This window comes from Myotis daubentonii, chromosome 11, assembly GCF_963259705.1.
Source record: "Myotis daubentonii chromosome 11, mMyoDau2.1, whole genome shotgun sequence".
NCBI classification, from domain to species: Eukaryota; Metazoa; Chordata; class Mammalia; order Chiroptera; family Vespertilionidae; genus Myotis; species Myotis daubentonii.
In genome coordinates, this window is record NC_081850.1 from 52,176,241 (window position 1) to 52,197,628 (window position 21,388).

A 21,388-nucleotide genomic window follows, 5' to 3' on the forward strand; every position below is an offset into this window, starting at 1 on the left:
CAACTATGTTCAAGATCCTCAGGTTAGCCCTAACCTGTTTGGCTCAGTGGATAGAGCATCAGCCTGTGGACTGAAGGGTCCCGGGTTCGATTCCAGTCAAAGGCACATACCTCAGTTGCAGACTCGATCCCCTGCCCTGGTCGGGGCATGTACGGGAGTTAACCAATGGATGTGTCTCTCTCACATAGATGTTTCTCTCTGTCTCTCTCCCCAGCCTCCCTCCTTTTTTCTATGGAAAAAAAAAATGTCCTCCAGTGAAGATTAACAACAAAAATTAAAAAGGTTACATCATTCAACAAAGCAAAAATTCCTGCTCATTTGGAGCTAACATTCTCATCAGGAGGAGACAGATAAACAAAAACACGAAAGAAGTAAATTATATTTAAAATTAAAAAAATGGGGGGGGGGCAGGATAAGGAAAATTAGAAGCTTTGTCTGTCAGCCTGCAAACATGTTCAAATCTCTGCCAACTCATTAAAAATAAATAAAATTCTCTCTGTAGTCTACATTCCTCTCCAGCTATTTATCACCTCTCTCCACCAATTCACAATCCAACTTCTTGAAAGAGCTGTTTAGGAGTGGCATAACCTTTTCTTTTTTAAAAAAATATATTTTTATTGATTTCAGAGAGGAAGGGAGAGGGAGAGAGAGAGAAAAACATCAATGATGAGAGAGAATCATTGATTGGCTGCCTCCGGCACACCCCACACTAGGGATTGAGCCCGCAGCCCAGGCATGTGTCTATGACTTCCTGATTCTTCGGTTGACGCTCAACCACTGAGCCATGCCAGCTGGGCATGCACAACCTTAAAAAAAAAAAAAAATGGAGGCAAATGACATACTTCAGTGGCTTTAACAATAGAGTAGAAAAAAACAAGCCCAAATACCTGAATCAGCACTTATACACAACTCAAGCTCCTTCCTAAGCTCTCTCCAACCGCTAAAGGCCTCACTTCTCTCTGCTCCCTCCCCACATTTCCTTTTCTAGGCCCCCCTTGGGCTCTATAAAGGGCAAAAAGAGAAAAGGCCCCAGAGTCACTAGCCATCCCTTCCTCAGCCTGTGGCCTATCTCCTGATTCTCTTGAGTTGCAGACGCTGTTCTTCCCAAGAGATCTTGACCCCAGCTCAGTTTCTCTCCACACTACCCCTACCATCACCCTGGAGATCCCAGGTGGTCCTCTGATGAGGACCTAATTGGGAGCCCCTCCTAGACACCCAGAGCTTGTGATGCACCTTACTGAATCATTCCTTCAGCACAGGTCACCATGCTTATTCCACATGATCATTCCACTGTGGCCACAGCAGGGTGGATCAGGATGGGATGCTGAGCCAAAAACCATCAGTCTGCAAGTAGCCTGGTTCCAAAGTTCTGGGGACCAATGACAAAGAGCTGTTGATGGTAGAAGACACCAGTGGAGACGCTCAGAGAAAAGACAATATGCAGAAACTGGGAGGAAGCAAAAAACCTAGATTAGCCACAGAGAATAGGGAGAAGTCAGCCAGTTGCTGGTAGCAAGACACCTGAGTCACCACCACAGTCCCTAGGGGTATACTGGATGCTTCATAACCCTCTGCGTTTGAGAGGCCTGCCAGGCAGCTGCTGAGTTTCCCCCGTCTCTCCTAATAGCCCCTGAACCTCCATCATCTGCCTCTCCCCCAGGGTCTCCCACATCTCTCTGGGCAACATACCTTGGAAAGCAAAGGGTGATGCAATGTTCAAAGTTTTGACCACAACCTGCTGGTCCTGTGGTCCCCTCACCCCTGCTCTAAGCCCTATTGAGGCCTCAAGTCCCCCCAACTCTGTCTTCCCCAACATCTCAACCCCTCCTGCCCGCACTCAGCCAAACATCACTTCAACACTCAAGTTGCTGAGTCCACCTGCTACACCATGAGCTTAGAAGAACCCTAACTTTGTGCTTTCCTGGTGACTGAACACCCAGGCTACTAGACACATTGGAGACCTCAAAATCCAGTGGGAAGACTTATCAGCAGGATCACTTCCTAAGTTATGTCTAACCAGTATGCTTTACACTTGAAACTAATATTTTGAACATCAAATGTAATTTTTTTAAAAATCCAGTGGGAGACCCAATTGGCTCACCTCTTCACTGAGTCCACCACTGCCCACAATCCTGCTCTGGTCCCTGCGGGCCCTGGTTACCACTGCAGTCTTTACCTCCTCCCTCACGCCCCCGGCCTGACCACGGTGAATCTGAGTCAAAAGCCAATGTGAGGCAGAAAAGCAGCAGCCAGGGGTAAGAAGGCAAAGATGAAAGCCGGAGGGAAGAGATGAGATGAAGGTATGTTTTTAAGATAAGAAAAAGCACGTTTGTAGGCTGAGCCATTAATAATTAGGCAATTAATATTTACATAGCACTGTATGCCCAGGTAGTATCTAGGAGTTACATGTGTATATTTCTACATCCAATCCTCATAAAAACCCTATGAGGTAAACACTATATCCTGTTTTATGGATGAGAACACTAAGGCACAAAGCAGTAACTTACTAATAATCTAGAGGCAGAATCAGGATTCCAATCTAGACAGTCTGGTGCCTGAGACCATAATCATGACCACTATTATATGCCACAGACGGAGAAAAATGTCTGCCCTGGCGGAGTCCTTAAACCAGCCCAAAGCACACAGTAGACCCACCCAGGGATCTAGACATAGTCAGTCAGGTCACTGTTTGAGGCTTGTTAACAAAGATCCTCCCAGCAATAGCCTGAGCCTACCCTTCCTGTCTCCAGCCTCTGAGCTCCTGGGGGACAAGGGCAGAGACCCCCTCCCCCTTAACCCCATTTCCACATAGCAGACCAAGCAGAGGGAGGCTCATCAGACAGACAATGGCAGAACTTTTATTTCCTAACCCCCTCCCTGGACCTCTGTCTGCAGGCAGATCAGAGGCCCTGTGGAGGGAGGGCAGAGTAAGCCCTTCTTCAGCAACCAGAGCCCAGCTGAGAGCCCCCACCTGTCACTCTTTGTAGCAGCCCCTTGCATACGCCAGAGGGAAGGGGAATCAGCACAGGGAGGCCCACTGCTGTGGACTCAAGTCTTGCTGGGGATGCTGAGCAGCTGTAGAAGCTTCCAGAGAAGGCACAGCCACCCTAGACATTCAGGCTTGGAGAACAGCCTGCTCAGCTGGTCTTCAGGACCGCGTGTCTCGAGCCCTCCTTCGGGGTCGGGGGCCACAGCTGGAGCTAGGCGTGGGGCCCAGGCCAGGGGGTGCCCCTGGGGGCTGGTAGCCACATTCATTGGGGTCCAGGGGGTCCCGGCTGAGCAGTACCCACACGGCAGGCACGTGTCGGCGCACTGTGAGGGGGTCTAGGCCTGTGTCCGGTGAGGCTGGTACCCAGCTGTCCTCAGTCTGCAGGAAGCGCAGCTTGGTCAGCTGGTGCAGGCCTGGTACCCGCCGCTTGACAATCTCGGCACAGCTGACAGCCTTCCCTGCAGCCCGGCCAGAACCCGAGAACACCACGTGTCTTGTGCTGCCGCCCTCCAAACGGCCCAGCACCAGCCCCAGCAGGTTGCGGATTTTGCTGCCATCTCGGACCCGCATCTCCAGGGTGTCCGGAGGGAGCTGGGGCATCGGGGACGGCGCCGGGAGGTCCACGGAGCCGGCTTTGCGGTAGTGCTCCATCCCGCTGGCTGCTGCCTGAGCTCACTGCCCGCTGCAAGGAGAATCGGGTGAACGCGCAGCCAGGGGCCCCCGGCCACCCGCACCCTGGCCTCCCCCAGACGCAGCCTGTTCCTCCTCCCAGATCTCCAGGAACCAGACCAAGGGCCATCCCTGCCTCGCCTTGGGAAGGGCGGGACCCCATACACTCCATCGCCCCGGACAGGCCATAACCCTCCCTCGGCCCGAGACTGAACCAAACTCCCGGAACGCGGCCCTTTAAGGAAGGTCCCAATCCCTCAAGCTCCGAGGCAGAGGGGAGCCCTCGCCAAAATGCTCCTCGTGGGTGGGTGGGAAGAGAGCAACCAAAGGTCTTGTGTGCATATACGCATAAGTCACGGGCAGACAGAGCGTGGGAAGGCCTGGGCGGGGCGGGCTCGAAGGAGTCAATGGGGGGGGGGGGCATATGTAATATTTTCAACAATAAATTATTCTTTAAAAACTCCTCAAAGACAGAACTAACCCCTCCGCCGCACCGAAATCCCCAGGGCAGGGCCGAGCACCCCTCACCCGAGACTCCCGGTCATTCCCCCTAACCCGGTCACGGGGAGGGCAGGCGGGCGGGCGGTTGCTTGGGTAACTCCAGGCGTCGGCCCGCCGGCCTAGGCCGCCTCTATGGCCACAGGTCGCCCCAGTGTCCTGCAGGCCGCACGGCCCAAAGCCGGCCTCTCCTGCCCGCCCCCCGCCTCCAGGTGACCCCCAACCCCGCTAGGTTCCGGCTCTCACCGCCGTGACTGCACGTGCCTCAAGCTCGATCCAGAGCCAAGATGGCGCGCGGGCCGGGAGCGCGCCGAGGCCACGGGACCGCGCATGCCGGGTGGGGCGGGTGGGCGGGGCCTGGACCGAGGGGGCGGTGCCTTGGGTTGGGGCGGGGCCTGGCCTGGCCTGAAGGGCGGGGCGGGACCCGCGGAGTCTCCGTAGGAAAACTGGGTGACGCCCCGTCTATGCTGCCCAGCTTGGGGAAGGGGCCCTCCTGCTGGGGCGGGAGGGGGGCCATCGGAGGTGTCCCGCGTCCGCAGGACGAGAAGGACTTGGCACTTGCACAAGGGCAGGCATGACGTTGCTAGCTGAGCACACCGCGGTAGCAAAGGCGAAGCTGCGGGCTTCACTTTGACAGGGGCACGAGGCTCCGTTTAGAGTGGCTGCTGTGCGGGCGGAGCCTTGGTCGCCGAGCTCTGCGCTTTGACCGCATTCCGTGGGCACTAGCGGCTATGGGGGTTTTCTTCGGGGCCAGTCAAAATAGTTCGTGTGCACAGCTCACTCTGGCTGCAGCTAAGGGGGGGAGGGGGACGGATTGGAATTTGGCCGCAATCGCTAATGACTCACAGGCCCCTGGGTCCCGGGGGTGTGGCCACTGAGACACGTCGGGTGCCGGGCTTGTAATAGGCACTCAAATATTTGTTAAATGATTTGTTGAATGAACCAGAGAAATGGCAGTGGGAATGGAGAAATGCAGATTAAGCGGGGAGATATTAGGAGGTACGCATGGTAAGAAGCTGGCGACTGTTGGGGCAGAGGAGAGAAGGGCCTGGGAGAACCCCAGTTTCAGACTTGGTTCGGACATGCTGAATCTGAGCTGCCTGAGGCCGCGCGGGTGGGATGACAGGGCCTTTCAGGAGCCTGGAGCCGCAGCACTCCGAGGCCACAAGGGGGCAGCAAACACCTGGTGGAATGAGGTGACAATTTTAGTCTCTGCTCTTTCTCCTGCTTCCTTCTCATTCCCTAATACAGTGGTTCTCAACCTTCCCAATGCCGCGACCTTTTAATACAGCTCCTCATGTTGTGGTGACCCCCAACCATAAAATTATTTTCGTTGCTACTTCATAACTGTAATTTTGCTACTGTTATGAATCGTGATGTAAGTATTGGATATGCAGGATGTATTTTCATTGTTACAATAATTAAAGCATAGTGATTAATCACAAAAACAATATGTAATTATATATGTTTTCCGATGGTCTTAGGCGACCCCTGTGAAAGGGTCGTTGGACCCCCAAAGGGGTCGCGACCCACAGGTTGAGGACCGCTGCCCTAATGGGTCCAAACCTCTTCTGGGCTCCCCTTCTCGGCTAATAGCACCAAGAAGGCTACCAGTTAAGAAGCTCAAGGGCTTTTTCTGCCTTTGCCCTTGCTGCTCCTTGGGCTCTCGAAGACCCTGCCTATCACCCTCTAGGGCTGCCTCCTCCATTCTTTTCTTCTGTGTCCCAAAGGACGCTGTGTCCACCTGACGGGGCTGCCCTTTTCCATGACTATCTTGCAGCTAGCCTGTGCAGAGCAGAGATCAGGTGGACCCTAACTGTATCCTCCCAACCTGGCATGGAATGTTACATAAAGAGGGATAATTGGTAAATGTGGGACAAATGCGTATGTAAGTGAATGTTCAAATCAAATGAGAGCATTTGTCCTGAGAGCCCTACACCTCCCAGAAAGCTGGACCTGGATGAATATAGCTCCTGGTTCAACCACTAGGAAGGTTGACAACACTGCCCTCCATCACCCCGTCCCCATCCTAGACCAAGAAGCCGGTACACTCCTCCAGTGATCCCTACAGTTTATTGTCACTGGAATAGGACACTGATGAGGGAAGGGTATGCAAAGTAGCCAGACCTGTGACCTCAGGGCCCCATCTGAGTGCGGACAGGTAGGCTGTGAATCCAATAAATACAGAGCTGCCTCTGCCCTATTAGAAGGGCAGGCTGGCACAGGGCCCCAGAGCCTGGCTGCCCTGGCCCACTGTGGGATGGGTAGCAGCCATCACTCCTCTGCTGGCTTCACTTGCTTGGCGGCTTCTAGCTGGCACAGAAGCTCATCCCACTGCACAAACTGCTTGGAGAGAAGCAATGTCTAGTTGCAGGTCAAGGTGAAAACAGACTGAGTGAGGTAGCACAGATATTTTGCATCTGCCAAAAGGGTAGGGGACAGGTGAATAGAGCTGGTTGGGATGGAATGAGACAGAGTTAGAGATGGAAGAAAAGGACAGGGCTTTGCATAACTCCTCAGGGGCCTGGCTGAGCAGAAAGGATACAGTTTTGTTGTATTCCTCCAGGAGAGCCTTGGACTCCTCAGTGATCTCCACACACTGGTCCTGTGGGGCCAAGGTGTGCAAAAGAAAGGAGATGGACAAAGCCCTCATTTCCCACCAACCTTTCTGCCTCATCAGGGACCCTCATCGCCCAAAGAGGTGACGCTTAACCCCAGAGCCAAAAGAAGCAAATTTCTAACGGGGTACTTTCAGGCTCCAAAATGGGTACACAAATAGCAGTTTTAAAGCTGATGGAAGGAGGAATGGACCACACATTTAAGGAAACATTTCTGCTAGTATATATCACCTCCTCCCGTCCTCTATTTCTGAACCCTTTTTGGATTTACACCAGAGCCTGGGAATAGTGAAACACACACACACACACACACACAGCTTCTCCACCCACAGTCAAGGATACACCATCCCCAGGGATTCTTGGATACCTTCCAACACAATCTTTTGGTGTTTCAGAGTAACCCTACTTTGGGAGGCAGGAGACCTGGATGTGGCCCGAGGCAAGTCCCTTCCCCTCTCTAAGGCTGATGGAAATTAAGGATAGACTGCCAATTTTCCCCTGGAGTGGATATCAGGGTAGCCTGAGGCTGCTTCCCCAGGTGGCTGGGGTGGGGACTAGGAGCCTCACCACCTTCCCGTTCTCTCCCCTCCCATACTTGCTGCTGGATGTGGATCTGGGCCAAGCGCTGCAGGCAGGCGGCATGCTCAGGAACGGCTGTAAAACACAATGCACACGGCCGCTGATGCTGTGCCTTCCCCCGACTGCTCAATAGTCTATTAGGTCTTTGACAGGATTAGAGTATTGAGTGGAGAAACTAAACAAACGCCAGGCTTCATCGACCGCTGCAGCTAGAGGAGGTGGTAGGACTCCCTGCTCACGCCAGTCATATTCTAGGACCCAAAAAGGAGGGGAAGATACAAGCCCCTGGAAGACAAAACCTTGGGGTCCCCAGAGTTTCCCCATACCTCCACTCCAGTGTCATAAGCAGTGACAGGTAAAAAGAGCTTTACCTATCCTGGGATCTGTCCCTTTGCTCTCGGCCAGTGGGACCAGGTCTGCCTGACCTAGGGAACAGGGTGCCTGCAGGTGGGCTGTGGATAAATGCCAGGTCCCCAAGCTGGCCACCTGAAATCCAATACCCAAATCCTTGGCCACCATGCTAGGCCCAAAGCTGAAGGCTGTTAGATGCTCAGCAGGTAGCTGACCAGGGGTAGGGAGGGGGAGCTGGGAGAAATACCTGCAGAGACAGACAAGATGGATATCTGGATTCAATTAAAGTCACTGTCTGCTTGTCAAAACCCAGGCATAGAGACTGCTCTCAGCAGTGTGGCGGGAAGAATTCACACACATTCACATACCTGGCAGAGAGACTCTGACAGTAAAATGCACCCTAAAGGACAGATGCTGAGAGATGGGATAAAAGGCAGAAGAAATCTCCAGAGTTGGGGCTGCTGGGCTTACATTACTATCCTTAGGCCAAAATTGCCCGGGGTTCTGAAACTGAGCTCTCTGCCTTGGCAATTTTTAATCCCAATGCAGAAGGCAGGTACCCGCCCCCCCCCCCCCCCCCCCCCAGGTTAAAGATAAAGGTAAGGGCCCTGGTGGTGTGGCTCAGTTCATTGGAGCATCATCCCATGGAGGTCATGGGTTCAATTCCTGGTCAGGGCATATAACCAAGTTGTAGGTTCGATCCCTGGTCGAGGTGTGTATAGGAGGCAACCAATCAATGTTTCTCTCTCTTTCCCTCTCCCTTACTGAAATCAATTTTAAAAAAACATATCCTTGAATAAGGATTAAAAATGGAAAAACAAACAAACAAACAAACAAAGACAAGGAGCAGACCTAGCCTGAGCCCAGAGAACCTGAGGCACAGGGAAGTCCCGCCCATCCACCCACCTCCCCAAGCAGAGTAGTGGAGAGGTACCTTTGATATGAGCGCTGTCCAGCATGGGCACCAGCGCCTCCACCTGCTCCAGAAGTGCAATCTGGGAGAGGATAAACTGCTCCTCTGAGGATAAACAGACAAGATAGTGGCAGTGAGGCAAGCCTGGGCACTGCTACTCCAATGCAAGAGGCTGAGATCCTGGCAGGGGAGATGGCTGGGTCCTGGAGCTTGGAGCGACTGCCCACTGCCCCCTTCTCAAGGTGCACATTCCCCCATTCTGCCCCCAGACCCCTGAATGCCTCTGGTCTGACCCATCTTGAGCCCAAGGAGCCTCTAAGTTTCTCCAAATCCAACTTTTCTCCAATTTTTAACTTGAAGGCCTCTCCCTCTAGCCTCAACAAATTCTGTGAGCCCCTCTGAGGCCACAGGAGACAAATTCCCTCAGACTTAGGACCCCACACTCAGGGCTCCTGGGAAGGAAAGGTCTGAAAGAGGAGACGTGGCCGCGGCCAGGCCGGTTCTGCTCTGTGGCTCTGGAGAACTGGGGCAGTCACGGAAGAGTCCAGTAAGGAGAGCATGGCCCTGCGAAGGGGATTTCAATGGTTGCAGAGTGGGAAGGGCACCGAAGAAGGGAGGACTGTTAGGTCAAACATTTGGAAGCAAGAGTGCTTGTCAGTGAGTAGCAGAAAAAGAAGTTAAGTTGCTGAACTGGACAAAGGAGAGCATAGGAAACAGAGCTGGATGGGAGGGGAGATCCAGCAAACTGTAGAAGGCTAAGGATTTAGGACTTTTATCCTAGCAAGGAGAGAAAGAAAGAGACACTGAAGTTCCCCAGTAGACAAAGCGGCACGTTGGAGATGTGTTTGGGAAAGATGACACTGGACCACATGCAAGAAGGGAAGGCTAGGCTCAAAAGAGGACTTGGGGAACTGTAACAGTTCATGTGTGCGTGGACGAACACTGAGGCAGCAGCCAGAGGGGGGGATGGAGAGGCTGGATTCAAGAGTTAGTGCAAGAGATTTCCTGAATTTGATGCAGTAGATGATTGTTAAAAATCTTTTCAGTGAGTGAACAAGCACAGGTGCTTGGCAAACCCTGCCTCGTGGAGGGGCTGACTGACTGATGCGCAGACATGGCCTAGAACTCTGAAATCCCAGGGCTTTCTCACGTGAAAAGAAGATGTAGATAGTCTCCTCTCCCAAATGCAATGCCCTCTGCTCCCACCCTTTCCTAGAAGCTCCTCTGTGAGCAGAAGTGAGAAAGGCTCTAAAGGAAAATTCTAGAAGTAGACCACTGATAGAACATTGGAGTCACTCCCACTGTGGCTAGCACATGGCCTCCAGCTGGTTCAGAAGTACAGCACACCCAGTGCTACTCGAGAGCCACCGGACCCCCTCGGCTTCAGCCCAGACGATGGCCAGAATTCCAGACAGCAGTTCCCTGGGCTTTACCCATTAGGACTGGCAGGGAGGCCACCTCTGTGCCCAAATTCCCCCACAATCCACATCCCCAGATGCACGTGCGTACCTGCTAAGATGAACTGCAGCTTAGAGGCATCAGGTATGGCAATGCGGTCAATGTACTCAGGATCCAGGTATTTGATCAGGTCTTCGACTAGAAAAGTAGCAAGATGGAAAATGGATTAGGGTTGGGGAGTGAGGGTCTGTTTTATGAAGGATACTGGGGGAATGGCCCACCTTGGGGAGAGCCTTCAGTGAGGAGCTGACGCCTCCAGTGTCCATTAGCAGGCCTCTACCAGGGCTCCTATCCATACTTCCCTGTCTCGCCCCTCTGATCACCTGCTGGCTGACCTCAAACTTTAGAGCTTGGAGCATGCTGGGGCCCTCAGTATTCCCACTGACCTATGTTCACCAAGGGTGGAAGGCCCCTTGCCCCTCAGTGCCACCAAGACAACCAGAGCTCTATCTGATTTCTAATTACTGGGCAGGTTGCTGGCTGAGCCAAGGCTAGGACTCCAGTGCCTAATTAATTTCCCGCCTCTGAACCTTGCCTGTGGAAATCCCATACCTGTTCTCCATACTTCACCAAAGGGATCTTTCAGACAGAGCTCTTATCCCATCACTTGGGACACTGTCATGGGCTTGGAGTTTTACCACAAAATAGAAAGCACAGCCCAATTCACCGTTTCAGCAGGGAAACGTCTTCACATTCCATCCCCGAAGGGCAACTCCAGTGACCTAACGGGCTGCAGGACCAGGGCCAGTCCTCAGGAAGTACAGGCATGGAAATGAAGGCAGGCAGGCACCCAACAGGAACTTACTCTTCTTGAACAGAATCTTCACTCTCTCTCTCTTACTCGCAATGTTCCCCAAAGCTACCTGCACCTTGACCAGGCCATCAGCCACCTGTAAGGGGAGTGAAAGTTACTTCCAAGATACACCACCTGGTTCAAGGCTTGGAAGATGTAAAGAACCCGCATTCCCTCAGACTCCCAAACCTCTTTGCCCCAGAAATCTAGGTTGGTCACTTTTTCTTATATTAAAGGAGATGTGGCTCCACCTGCCAGGAATCCTCAGTGTGAGCAGGGAGATAATCATGTACTCCTTGGGGGAGTTTCTAGTTCGATTGGGGAGATAACGAACTATTTTAGAGTTTATGGGGCACTGGCATATACTGTATATTCTCTGGTTCCCACCTCTCTGACTGAACCTACCTAGACTTTAAGGGTAGAGGATGGGGAATTCCAATATTTAAGGGCTGAATAGATGGAGAGGTAATGGCAGTGAATGATCGCACCCAAAAGTCAAGGGTCAATTATATGGGGAGGCAAATAAAACTGCGCAGCACAGCCATCCTTGCAGAAGGAAAACCAGGAGGGTTAGCATCATAGATGCCAAAGGGAGAGAATGTTTTTGCGAAGTCAGTTCTCAAATGGGGCATAATCTGCTGGTACCAACTCCTTCCCCAGGAGTGTATGGATATCATTCCCTCTGATGCACTTAAATCCGGGATGTCCCCGACACTCCACCTTCAGTAAAAGGTCTTCCCATTGCCCTAACGGGTTTGGCTCAGTGGTTAGAGCATCGGCCTGCGGACTCAAGGGTCCCAGGTTCGATTCTGGTCAAGGGCATGTACCTTGGTTGCGAGCACATTCCCAGTAGGGGGTGTGCAGGAGGCAGCTGATGGATGTTTCTCTCTTATCGACGTTTCTAACTCTCTATCCCTCTCCCTTCCTCTCTGTAACAAAATCAATAAAATATTTTTTTTTTTAAAAAAAAAAAGGTCTTCCCATAGTAAAAAGGGGGTAAGAGGACAACTGAGCTTCACCGTTGTCAAAATTCAGGTACTGGTGTGAAGACGTGCCAGTCCACATTGGAAAACCCGGTATCCAATCCCTTCCCCTCCTAACCCCAGCCCTCTCAGACCTCACCTCTCACCACCACCCCCCCCCCCCCGCACCCTCCCGCGCCCCGGAGCCTCCCTTGAGCAACTCTGCTCTGCCTCCTCTGATCCCATGGACCTCTTTCTGCACAATTCATTTAGCAATTAATTACACGGGGCTTCATGACACCCCTCCCTGTGGACCGCAGCTTCCCGAGGGTGTCAAGGCGCCCCAGGGGGCAGGAGCGGAGCCCGAGTCACGGTTCATGCTGAGCCCATTTCAGACGGGCCCAAAGCTCCGCAGTTCCCTGCATGGGCATGGGCCCCGAGGGGCCGACATGCTCCGGGAGGTCTCGGACCTGTGTTATTTCAAAGGCCGGACTGTGGGCGACGGGACTGGAGCCGCACCCATCGAGGCACAGGCCAGCAGACCGCCCGTCTCTGCCTCAGAAAGGGACCGCTGCACCCAAATCGCTCACCTTCCGCGAGCCGCGCGCCCCACCCGGTCCGTACACCCAGCGCTCCAGCTCCTCTACGCGGGCCTGCAGCCGCTGCACATCGGGCACAGCCGCCATAGCTACCGCCCCGCCTCAGCCGGAACAGCTGGAGGGCGGGACGTCCGTCCAAATGGAGAAGGCTAGCCAATCCGAGGGCACGGGCTCCCCTCCATTCAGGAAGTGATGTCACGACATAGGCCTTCAGTGCCGGAAGCGGCCGGCTGGGCGGGTGAAGAGAGTCGAAAGCTGTCTGGTTACCTAGGCAACGGCCACTCCTGTTTGTCAAGACCACCTTTACCTTTCTTCTTCTAATTTCAGGGGACCAAAGAGGTTTCTCCACCTCATTCCCCGAAGTTGCACATATAAATACACTCATTATTCCAGGGTTGGTCCATTCCTATAGATCAATAGGTAGCATCATCTTTCAGAGTCTAATAAGGTTCAAACGATGGGGCCACTCAGTACTGTAGTGGCAGAATCAGGATTTGAACTCAGGCAGTCTGACTCATGAGACTGAGCTCTTCCATTCTCACGGGCCTTTGCTGTTCTGTCTTCCCTCTGAGAACCCTTGGCCCAACGCTGCCTGTAAACCACACAATTCCTTTTCCAACCCCCAGATACAAACAAGAAGAGGCACTGCGGAGGGAGGGACTACAGCTTTATTATCCAGATGTGACCTGAGGGACATCTCCTCCACAACATCCCAATCCAACCCTTCATATGGCTCCGGAAGAGAAGAAGCAGGTCTGACTCCAAGAGGTAGGGTCCTAGACATGACATTGACAAAGTGAGGAGACGATGGGGGTTTCTAGGGGCAGGACTCTTTGGTAGATGCTGCTGGAGTTGGCCAGAAAGGAAGTGCCCTCCCCTTACAATGAGGTAGATGTAACATCAAAAGAAAGCCTTTGGCTTCAAGTCCACATGGCATGTGTGTGGGTGTGTGTGCGGGGGCTGGGGGGGGGGGGTCCCCTCCCAGGTCTGGGTCCTAGAGTGGGCCCGCTGGAAGAATCAAGGTGGAGGGGGTGTCTCCCCCCACCCAGCAATGGGCTAGGACTCTTAATTCAAAGTGGGAGCTCTCAGGGGGAGGTGCCGGAAGGGGGCCCTGTAGGGGTTGGGGGTACAGGGTTAATTGGGCCCTGGGAAGTTGGCACAGGCTGGCGGCGGGCAAAGAGGATGCCTGCCAAAGGAGTGAGGAGATGGTAGAGGGAAAATACAAGCAGGAGAGGGGATGACAGGGAAACAGAAGAAGGAAACAGAAGTTAGTGACCTGATTGCTAGAACACCACACACATACCTCCGCCACAAACCAATGAGGACAAACCCCTTGGGTCAGTCAGAGATTTCTATGCTAATATAGATACCCTCGAACAGGTAAACAATATTTACACAGATATATAGGCCCATGACAAGGCAGACATCCCATGGTACCCATGGTACCCATAGAGAGGTCATGCCTTGACCCCCATGCCATGTAGACAGACCCTTTAACCCATGCCAACGTAGCAATCCCCTGAACCCCATATTACCCATGCAAGTTTGGATATCCCTGAATCTCATGCAAGTAGAAAAAGTCTAAAATCCCCATGCCAATGTAAGTACCCTTGACCTCATGCCAGTGCAGACAGCATGCAGTACCCGTACCTGTGTAGACCACCCCGTTGATCTCTAGGGCCATGTTGATACTGCTGATACCACTGCCTGCCAGATTGAGAGGCCCATCCAGCCGCTCTTCTGTCCAGGAGAGGGCAGGGGAGTCACATTTTTGGGAATCAGACTTCAGACTTACAAGCTCCCCCCCTCCATCCCTATAGACACCCCCCTTTCGACTTCAGCCTCACACCTGTAATCACACAGTTGTCTATTTAGGGATCTATCTGCCCCACCTCCAATGCTTATCAGGTAATAGGTCTGTCCTCCCACAGTGCAAGGCCCAAAACCCTATCAGCAACAAGCCCTTCCTCACCCCTTAGGGGAACCTTGCCATGGGGCAGAAAACTTGGGGGTGCGCCAGGTTGAGGTGGGTCCATGGGCCCCATCAGCACAGCCCTCTTCTCTGGAGGCTCCTCTGGTGCTAACTTCTCCCGGGCAGGTCCCAAGGCCAGGCCCACGGGCAGTGCCAGTCGAGGGGTTGGAATTCCACTCTCTTCTGGAAGAATAGGTAATTCAGCTCCCCTGACCCAACCAAGTCAGTATCTGCATTTAGTTCTGTCCCCAGGCCTGGCACCAAGGGAGGTCAGTCACCCAAGTTCAAGCACCAAGTTCAATCCCCACTCCCATCCAGAGTCTCAGCCTAGAGGCTCTGAAACTGGAGAGCCCAAAGGGTTAATATGTTGATTTGTTGTTGTTTAGAGAGAGGGGAAGAAAAAGAGAGAGACAGAGAGAGAGATGTGGAGGGGGGAGAGAGAGAGAGAGAGAGAGAGAGAGAGAGAGAGAAAGAGAGAGAGAGACAGATCAGTTGCCTCTGTAACCCAGGTATGTGCACTGACCGGCAATAGAACCCACCACCCTCTGGTGTATGGGAGGACGCTCCAACCAACTGAGCCACGTCAGCCAGGACCCAAAGGGCCAGTCAATATATGTCTAAATTGGTCCAAAATGTGGAGGATCTCCTGTTCTCAGTTAAATAATCCAGGTCACAGAAGGCGCAAACCACATGCAAATAGAACCCTGGGTGAACAGGTGTAACATGGAATTGCTTTGGATAAAGGACCTTCAGCCGCGTACCACAGGAACCCCTACTCTGGGGTTCCCAAAGCTTCACTGACCCCAAACCCCAGGACCCCTAAGGTTAGAGTGCATCAAATCCCAGTGCCCCATCAGTCCCTACTGCCCCATACCCCAATGCCTCCCGCATCCCATAGTCCCCTTATTTTAACGTTCCCTATATCTCAGCGTACCCCTGGGTCTCGGTGACCCCTAAACCTCAGCCCCTCGCCCCCCTCACACCTTTCTTAATGGGGCTCGGGCTCAGCTGCGCGCAGGCGTGCGCCGGCAGCCCGGAGGCGGAGACCTGGGCGGGGCGGGGGCCGGGCGTGGGCGCTGGCAGCGCGGAGCCAGGACCTGAGGTGGGGCCCGGGGTGCCCCGAGGGGGCGGCCCGGTGGAGCCGAAGAGCGGGGCGGCGGTGTAAGCCTGACGACGGCCCTCGCGCCGATTGCTGTCGATGGCGGCCTGGAGTTCCCCGGGGGAGCTGAGCGCCCGCGTCTCGCACTCGTAGGGGTACAGATACTTCATGTACCTGGGGGCGGGCGGGACACGTGCGCTGGGGAAGCCGGGCCTGCGGATCGGGACCTGCGCCCGGAGCCGCCTCGCGCCCCGCCCCTCCCCGGCCCTCCCTCCGCCCCGCCCGCCCGCCCGGCCTCACTGGGTGCGGAGAGTGAAGGCGGCGGAGGTGATGGTGGTGGGCAGGCTGAGGCCGCGCGTGACCTCCCGCCACACCTTGCGGTTGATGACTTCCACCAGGCCGCCCTTGGCCGTCACCAGGCGGAACAGCGCGTACAGGTCCAGCACCTGCTTCGCCATGATGGGCACGCGGTTCACCGGCGTCCCTGCGGGGGGCGAGCAGAGTCAGGCCACGAAGATAGGACCCTGCCTACGGGCATCCTGCGGGAGGGAAGGAGGAGGCTGCCGGGGCGAGGTCGGGGTACAGGGCGGGACATCGAGAAAGGGAAGGAGGAAGGAGGGAGAGGTGGGAGGGAGGCGGTATTCTAGGCGCAGCCCCTGGAGCTCCGGGAGGAGCAGGAGCGAGCCCAGGGCTGGGCAAACTTCTGTCAAGGGCCGATGTGAAACGCTCAGGCTTCGTGGGCCAAAGGGTCTCTCCAGAGCCACCCCGCCCTGCGCTGTGGCTGAAAGCAGCCGTGCAGCTGTGCCCCAACGAAACGTCATGGGCGGACGCTGCAGTTCGAATTTCGCACGGCTGGAAGTGTGGTCTCTCAGGTCTTTACACTGTTTAAAACTCCGGTAACATTCTTAACTCTCAGGAGGCTAGATGTGGGCCCCAAGCTTTCGTCTGCCGACCCCTGGAGTAGACCGTAAGAAGGACTTCCTGACAGTGCCGAGCAGCCCGACGCCCCGAAGCAGCGGCCGGCGGGGGCGACGCCGAAGGGTGGTGGGTGGGGGAAGCGGCCCAGCCGCGGCTCGCCAACTCCGCCAACTCCGCAGCCCGCGCCGCCCCCGCCGGCCAGTCCTGACAAAGGGGCCTGTCTGCGCTGAGCGATGGGCCCCAGTTAATTCCTTACCGATCCCGTCCCCTTCCGCTGCCGCCTTTGGACCCGAACAATTAGCTGCGGCCTGATTAATGGGGGGAAATTATCGGTCCCGGGAGACCCCCTCCCGCTGCAGAGGGAGCGGAGGGAGGCAGGACTCGAGGGAGGGGAGGCTTGAGGGAGGCACAGCTCTGGGCCTGGTGGGGGGAGTGATAGGGTCTGCTCTGACCACCCTACCCCAGCCCCCCAGTGGAGGGGAGACCTCAAGGAAGGGGCGCGGGTGGGGGGGTACACTGGGACCACAATGACTAGGTCTCCCTGGGGAGCAAAAGGATCTGGGCCCCAATGAGGGTCCCTCCTTAGGAATGAATCCGCCAGGGGTGCTGGGCCTGGGGTGGGGGCCTGAGGGACTTTGGCCGGCTTCTGCACTGGGGAGGGGGGCTCAGTGCAGCCAGTTAATTAGCAGCTTATCAGGCCACGCTCGGAGTGAGTTAATTAGCTTTGTAGAGAGAGATAATGAGTCAGTCTTTGGACCCATGAATCTGGGGAGAAACCTAAGTGATGGACTGCCACCCACCCTGATTCCTCCTCCTCCACAGCCCCAACTCACACGGTTCTCAGCCTACCCCCTGAGAAGTCCTCCCTTCAGTCTAATCCCAGTCCTTTCTGCTGCAGAGCACCCTGGGTGTCCCCTGCCCGAAGCAAGGGAAAACTGGGGAGAGACGAGGCTGGAAGAAGGGTCAGCAAAAGAGGACCAAGGCGTTCCCAGCCCCCTAGTCCTGGGAAGCCCCCCTCCAATCAGGCCAGCCCCCCACCAGTTCCCCTTCCCACCTTCCCAATTGATCCCACACTCATTAACCTGCCAGTGGGCTGGCCACTAATTAATTGCTGGGTGGAGGAGGAGGGCAGGGTCAGAGGTTAAAGACGCTATTGAGGGCCCAAAGGATAGGTGCTGCCCAGCTCAGGCCTCTGCAGAGAAGACCCAGACTGGGGACTAAACCCTGAGCTCTCCCATCCTCAAACCTGGCAAATGGAGGTGTTTCCCTTACGTCACCACACTCACCCCTCTTCTGCATGAAGCTAAACAGGTCATCCAGAAATTCCTTCCTCTTGGGGTCTGCATCGAGCTCGTACAGCTGGGGAAGGACTGAGGTCATTTTCCAGCTCCGCTAACCTCCCTCCCCCTGGGACCCCAACCCAGGTTGAACCCTGAATAAGGGTCCCCAGCTGAAGGGGTAAGTAGGGTCTGAAATGTGAACTCCCAGACATTGGACTCTCTCTCCCTGGAGGCAGAGGCCCTCACAGGGAGTGCCCTGGGCAGGTCAAACTCCCACCTGGGGAGTAGGGGAAGAGAGGAAGCTGTGGAGGCCAGCTTCCTCCCGGGAGTGCAGAGTGCAGGGAGGGAGTCACACTGGGGCTGTGTTCCACACCGAGGAAACTGACAGGTACATCTGAGGCCCTCATTCACTCTTGGTCATTCCTGCCAGGGCTTCTTGCCTTTCACATCTCTGCCAGGGTTGGGGATAATGACTCTAACCCACCCTCAGGCAGGATGGATGCTCAGAAGCTCCTGGATTGAAACCAGGGCCCCCACCATCTAGTCTGATCTCCTTCCAGGGACAGTGACCTTCCCACTGCAGAAGCTGCCACAGAGGCAATGGCCCTGCACCACCCAGGACCGGTGGGGTCAGGACTTGAAAGGCCCAGGGGGTCATCCCACACATTCCCAGTCACCTGGCGCCCCACCTCCAATATCACTTCCCAAATACCACCCAGGAGCAGCAATCCCTAGAGTAATAGTCATTTACCCCAGAGTAAGAGTCCCTGAGTAACACCTATAGGTAACACTCCATCCCCCAATAAGAACTCAGTAAAAACCCCCATTAGTAACAAACCTCCGCGATTCACCTTTAGATCTGTGCTCCCGCAAGAACTGAGCCCTTAGATGGATGCCCACAAGTAACATGCACACTCTCCAAGTAGTAACCCCCGGATTTATACCCAGGAGCAGCGGTCGCTAGAGCCGTATCTCCAGAGTAACACAGTCCTGAGTAACACTCCTTTACACACTAATGCCACAGACTACTCGCCACAGGAGAACATTTCTGGAAAATACTCAAGACTAACAGCCTACACTGTTTAAATAAACGAGGCGTGCGGCTCACTGGCCGCGAGTTTGACATGCTTGCCCTACAGGTAACACCGCCAGAACAGCACACCTAGAGTCACAGCCCTGCCAGATACCTTCATAGTGACAGCCTGGAGTAGTGCCTTAGAATAACATCCGGATGGGTTCACTCAAATACGGCCCTGTGAGTAAGATCTTGTCCTTCCCAGCTGCACGGTGGCCCGTTGGCCACACTGCGCCTGTAGTGGCCATCACAGGCTGGAAACTGTCACCCATAGAACTCGGGCAGTGAGAGGATTTGGATGGGGGGAATGTGACAGGGAAGAGATGAGGGGGATACCAAAAGAGTGGCAACCTCCATTCTACTTCCAAAGACAGAAGCAGGCGGCCCAATATGACCTTGTGACTTGGTGTGTGAGAAGTTAGGGTAGGATGCTGCTGACTTTAGAATGCCTAGTCCCCAGATTCCCCACCCTCAGAAGAATTCTTAAGGGCTCCTACATCCCTCCCGCTTTCCCTTGTAACCTCACCAAAAGCCTCCAGTCTGTTGGCCTCCATGTTTCTGGGTGTCTCCTGCACCTCTTAGTATTTGCCTATGCACTTCTTTCCGTGTGTCTGAGTCTCTCCCTTCCTGTCACTATCCTTCAATCTTTCCACTGTCTCTCTCCAGGTCTCGCTCTCTGTCTTTCCATCCTGTAGAGGGCAGAGGGCAGCAGGGGTGGGTAGGCTACTAATGACCAGGCTCTGCTTTGGCGCAGAAAGGAGGAAGAGAGGAGGGCCTGACAGTGAGGGGCTCCTACCTGCTTGAACTGTTCCTCGTAAGTCCACTCATGGGGATGAGGTCCAGGGGGCTGGCTGGAAGGTGAGCTGGGCCCCCGGGTTTCTGGACGACTCTCTTCAGCTGCCTCTTTCTCAGCTCCAGCTTCCTCTCCCTCCTCATCCTCTCCGGCATCCTCCTCTTTCTCAGCCCCAACCTTCCCTGAGGCCCTCTCAAGGGCCTGCAGAATCCCAGGGCCAGGCAAGGGAGGCTGTGGTGGTGGTGGGCGTGGAGGGGCCAATGGCCTCATCCCCTGGGCCAGTCTGGCTGCCTGCTGCCTCTGCAGGGCTTCCATCACAGCTTCCAGGCGCAGTCCCCCCGCCGGTGGGGGAGCTGGCACCAGGCGGGGTCCAGAAGAAAGGGCCGCCTGTGGGAGAGGGCATTATGGTTGCTGGGCCCTGCTGCCCCTGCAACCTCCAGCACAAGGGGAGATGGTCATGGATTCAGGGAAGTGCAGGGAGGCCATAAGGGAAAAGACAGAAAGATAGCTTTCTCAGAGATTGACGAGAGGTAGACAGAGCAAGAGAGACAAAGCCAAAGAGACAGGAATGGGCATTGATGGAGGACAGGCAGAGACTGAGCCAAAGAGGATGACAAGGACCAAGAAACCGAGAGAGATGGGGGACAGTGAGAGAGAGCCATCTGATGAGAGACAGAGAGACAGAGAGGGAGAGAGAAGAATGAATATGACAAGGTGCTAGAAATCAAGATGAGACAGAGACAAAGGTGGGAAGAGACAGAGAGAGACCAAGATGGAGAGAGACAGAGATATCAGGCAGATTCAAGAATGGAGAGACAGCGACCAGATTGACAGAGATACTAGGTAGAGAGACAGGGGAGGTAAGAGAAAGAGGGGAGCAAGAGATAAATACCAAAGATCTGAGTAACAGGCAGTCCAAAGAGAGAGACAGAGACAGAGAGACAATTAGGGAGACAGGGCTTGAGGGAGAACGGGGAAGACCGACGCTGCGGGAGACAGAGACAGAAGAGATTAAAAAGAGAGAGGGCGAGACAGTAAATAGAGGGGACAGACAGACAGACACAGGGAAAACAGACAGACGCGGCAGAGACACAGAGAACTAGAACCAAGGAGTCGAAGCGCAGGAATAGAGGGCGGCGGGCACAGAGCCCCGGACAGGGGACGGAGAGGTCTCGACGCCTGCTCTCTGGCTCCTGGCACCCCGCGGCTGCACTCACCAGCTTGGCGCGGCCCGCTGCCCCCGGCGTCTCCACGGCTCTCCCTCTACGCCCGCCTCCGGGGCGGCCCCTGCCTCCGTTCGGTTCCCGCGCTGGGTCTCCCACTGTGCGCTCCGGCCGCCGTGCGCTCCTCTGGCCGCCTTGCGCTCACACTGCTTTGCTCGGAGAGGCCGCGGGGGCGGGACCCGAGCGGGGCAGGGCGGGCGGGGACGCCGGGAGGGGCCCCGGTGGGCTCTGCCGCTCCCAGCCCCCAACAGGTGTCTCCCACCTTCCACACGGTCAGATTCCGGGGAGGGGGCGCTGGCGAGCGGGTGGGAATCGTGCGAAAGAGGATGAGGAATCCACTGCTCTTGGACTGGGGACCAGGGTGCTCCTACACCCACACTTAGTGAGTCCCGGCATTCACACACACATCGCTGTGTTCACACACCAACATACCCTTGTCAGAGTTCAGGCACACAGCTGCCGGGTTTCACATGCTGAGTTACATGGGATACCACAAGACACTACAGCGCCAATGGCTGTGCTCACGAGGGGAACCACTCCGCAGGGTGTTGGGGTGAGTGGGGAAGGCCTGGACAGAACTGAAACTTCTCCCCGTGCTC

General features: G+C 55.0%; 3 protein-coding genes across 7 annotated transcripts; all 3 read right to left on the reverse strand.

Annotated features, from left to right (window-relative positions):
- Nucleotides 1–2,845: 2,845 nt before the first annotated feature.
- Nucleotides 2,846–4,544, reverse strand: RPP25L (ribonuclease P/MRP subunit p25 like). 4 transcript variants are annotated; one of them, XM_059657196.1, is made up of 2 exons: nucleotides 4,403–4,544; nucleotides 2,846–3,671 (listed from the first exon to the last, which is right to left on the reverse strand). In XM_059657196.1, the coding sequence occupies exon 2, from the start codon at nucleotides 3,638–3,640 to the stop codon at nucleotides 3,149–3,151; it is 492 nt and encodes a 163-aa protein (XP_059513179.1). In that variant the 5' UTR covers nucleotides 3,641–3,671; nucleotides 4,403–4,544; the 3' UTR covers nucleotides 2,846–3,148. The 4 variants fall into 4 exon arrangements, with proteins under 4 accessions (XP_059513179.1, XP_059513180.1, XP_059513181.1 ...); XM_059657197.1 differs by having other exon boundaries at nucleotides 4,421–4,513; XM_059657198.1 differs by lacking the exon at nucleotides 4,403–4,544 and adding an exon at nucleotides 4,187–4,358.
- Nucleotides 4,545–6,212: 1,668 nt separating this feature from the next.
- On the reverse strand, nucleotides 6,213–12,574 carry DCTN3 (dynactin subunit 3). The gene is made up of 7 exons (XM_059657195.1): nucleotides 12,421–12,574; nucleotides 10,881–10,965; nucleotides 10,127–10,213; nucleotides 8,639–8,722; nucleotides 7,370–7,428; nucleotides 6,702–6,761; nucleotides 6,213–6,520 (listed from the first exon to the last, which is right to left on the reverse strand). The coding sequence occupies exons 1-7, from the start codon at nucleotides 12,514–12,516 to the stop codon at nucleotides 6,431–6,433; spliced, it is 561 nt and encodes a 186-aa protein (XP_059513178.1). The 5' UTR covers nucleotides 12,517–12,574; the 3' UTR covers nucleotides 6,213–6,430.
- Nucleotides 12,575–13,090: 516 nt separating this feature from the next.
- Nucleotides 13,091–19,881, reverse strand: ARID3C (AT-rich interaction domain 3C). Of its 2 annotated transcripts, XM_059658769.1 has the most exons (7): nucleotides 19,570–19,881; nucleotides 17,705–17,777; nucleotides 15,801–15,984; nucleotides 15,385–15,674; nucleotides 14,402–14,584; nucleotides 14,080–14,169; nucleotides 13,091–13,615 (listed from the first exon to the last, which is right to left on the reverse strand). In XM_059658769.1, exons 1-7 carry the CDS (start codon nucleotides 19,879–19,881, stop codon nucleotides 13,515–13,517), a joined length of 1,233 nt encoding a protein of 410 aa, XP_059514752.1. In that variant the 3' UTR covers nucleotides 13,091–13,514. The 2 variants fall into 2 exon arrangements, with proteins under 2 accessions (XP_059514752.1, XP_059514753.1); XM_059658770.1 differs by lacking the exon at nucleotides 14,402–14,584.
- Between the last annotated feature and the right edge of the window lie 1,507 nt (nucleotides 19,882–21,388).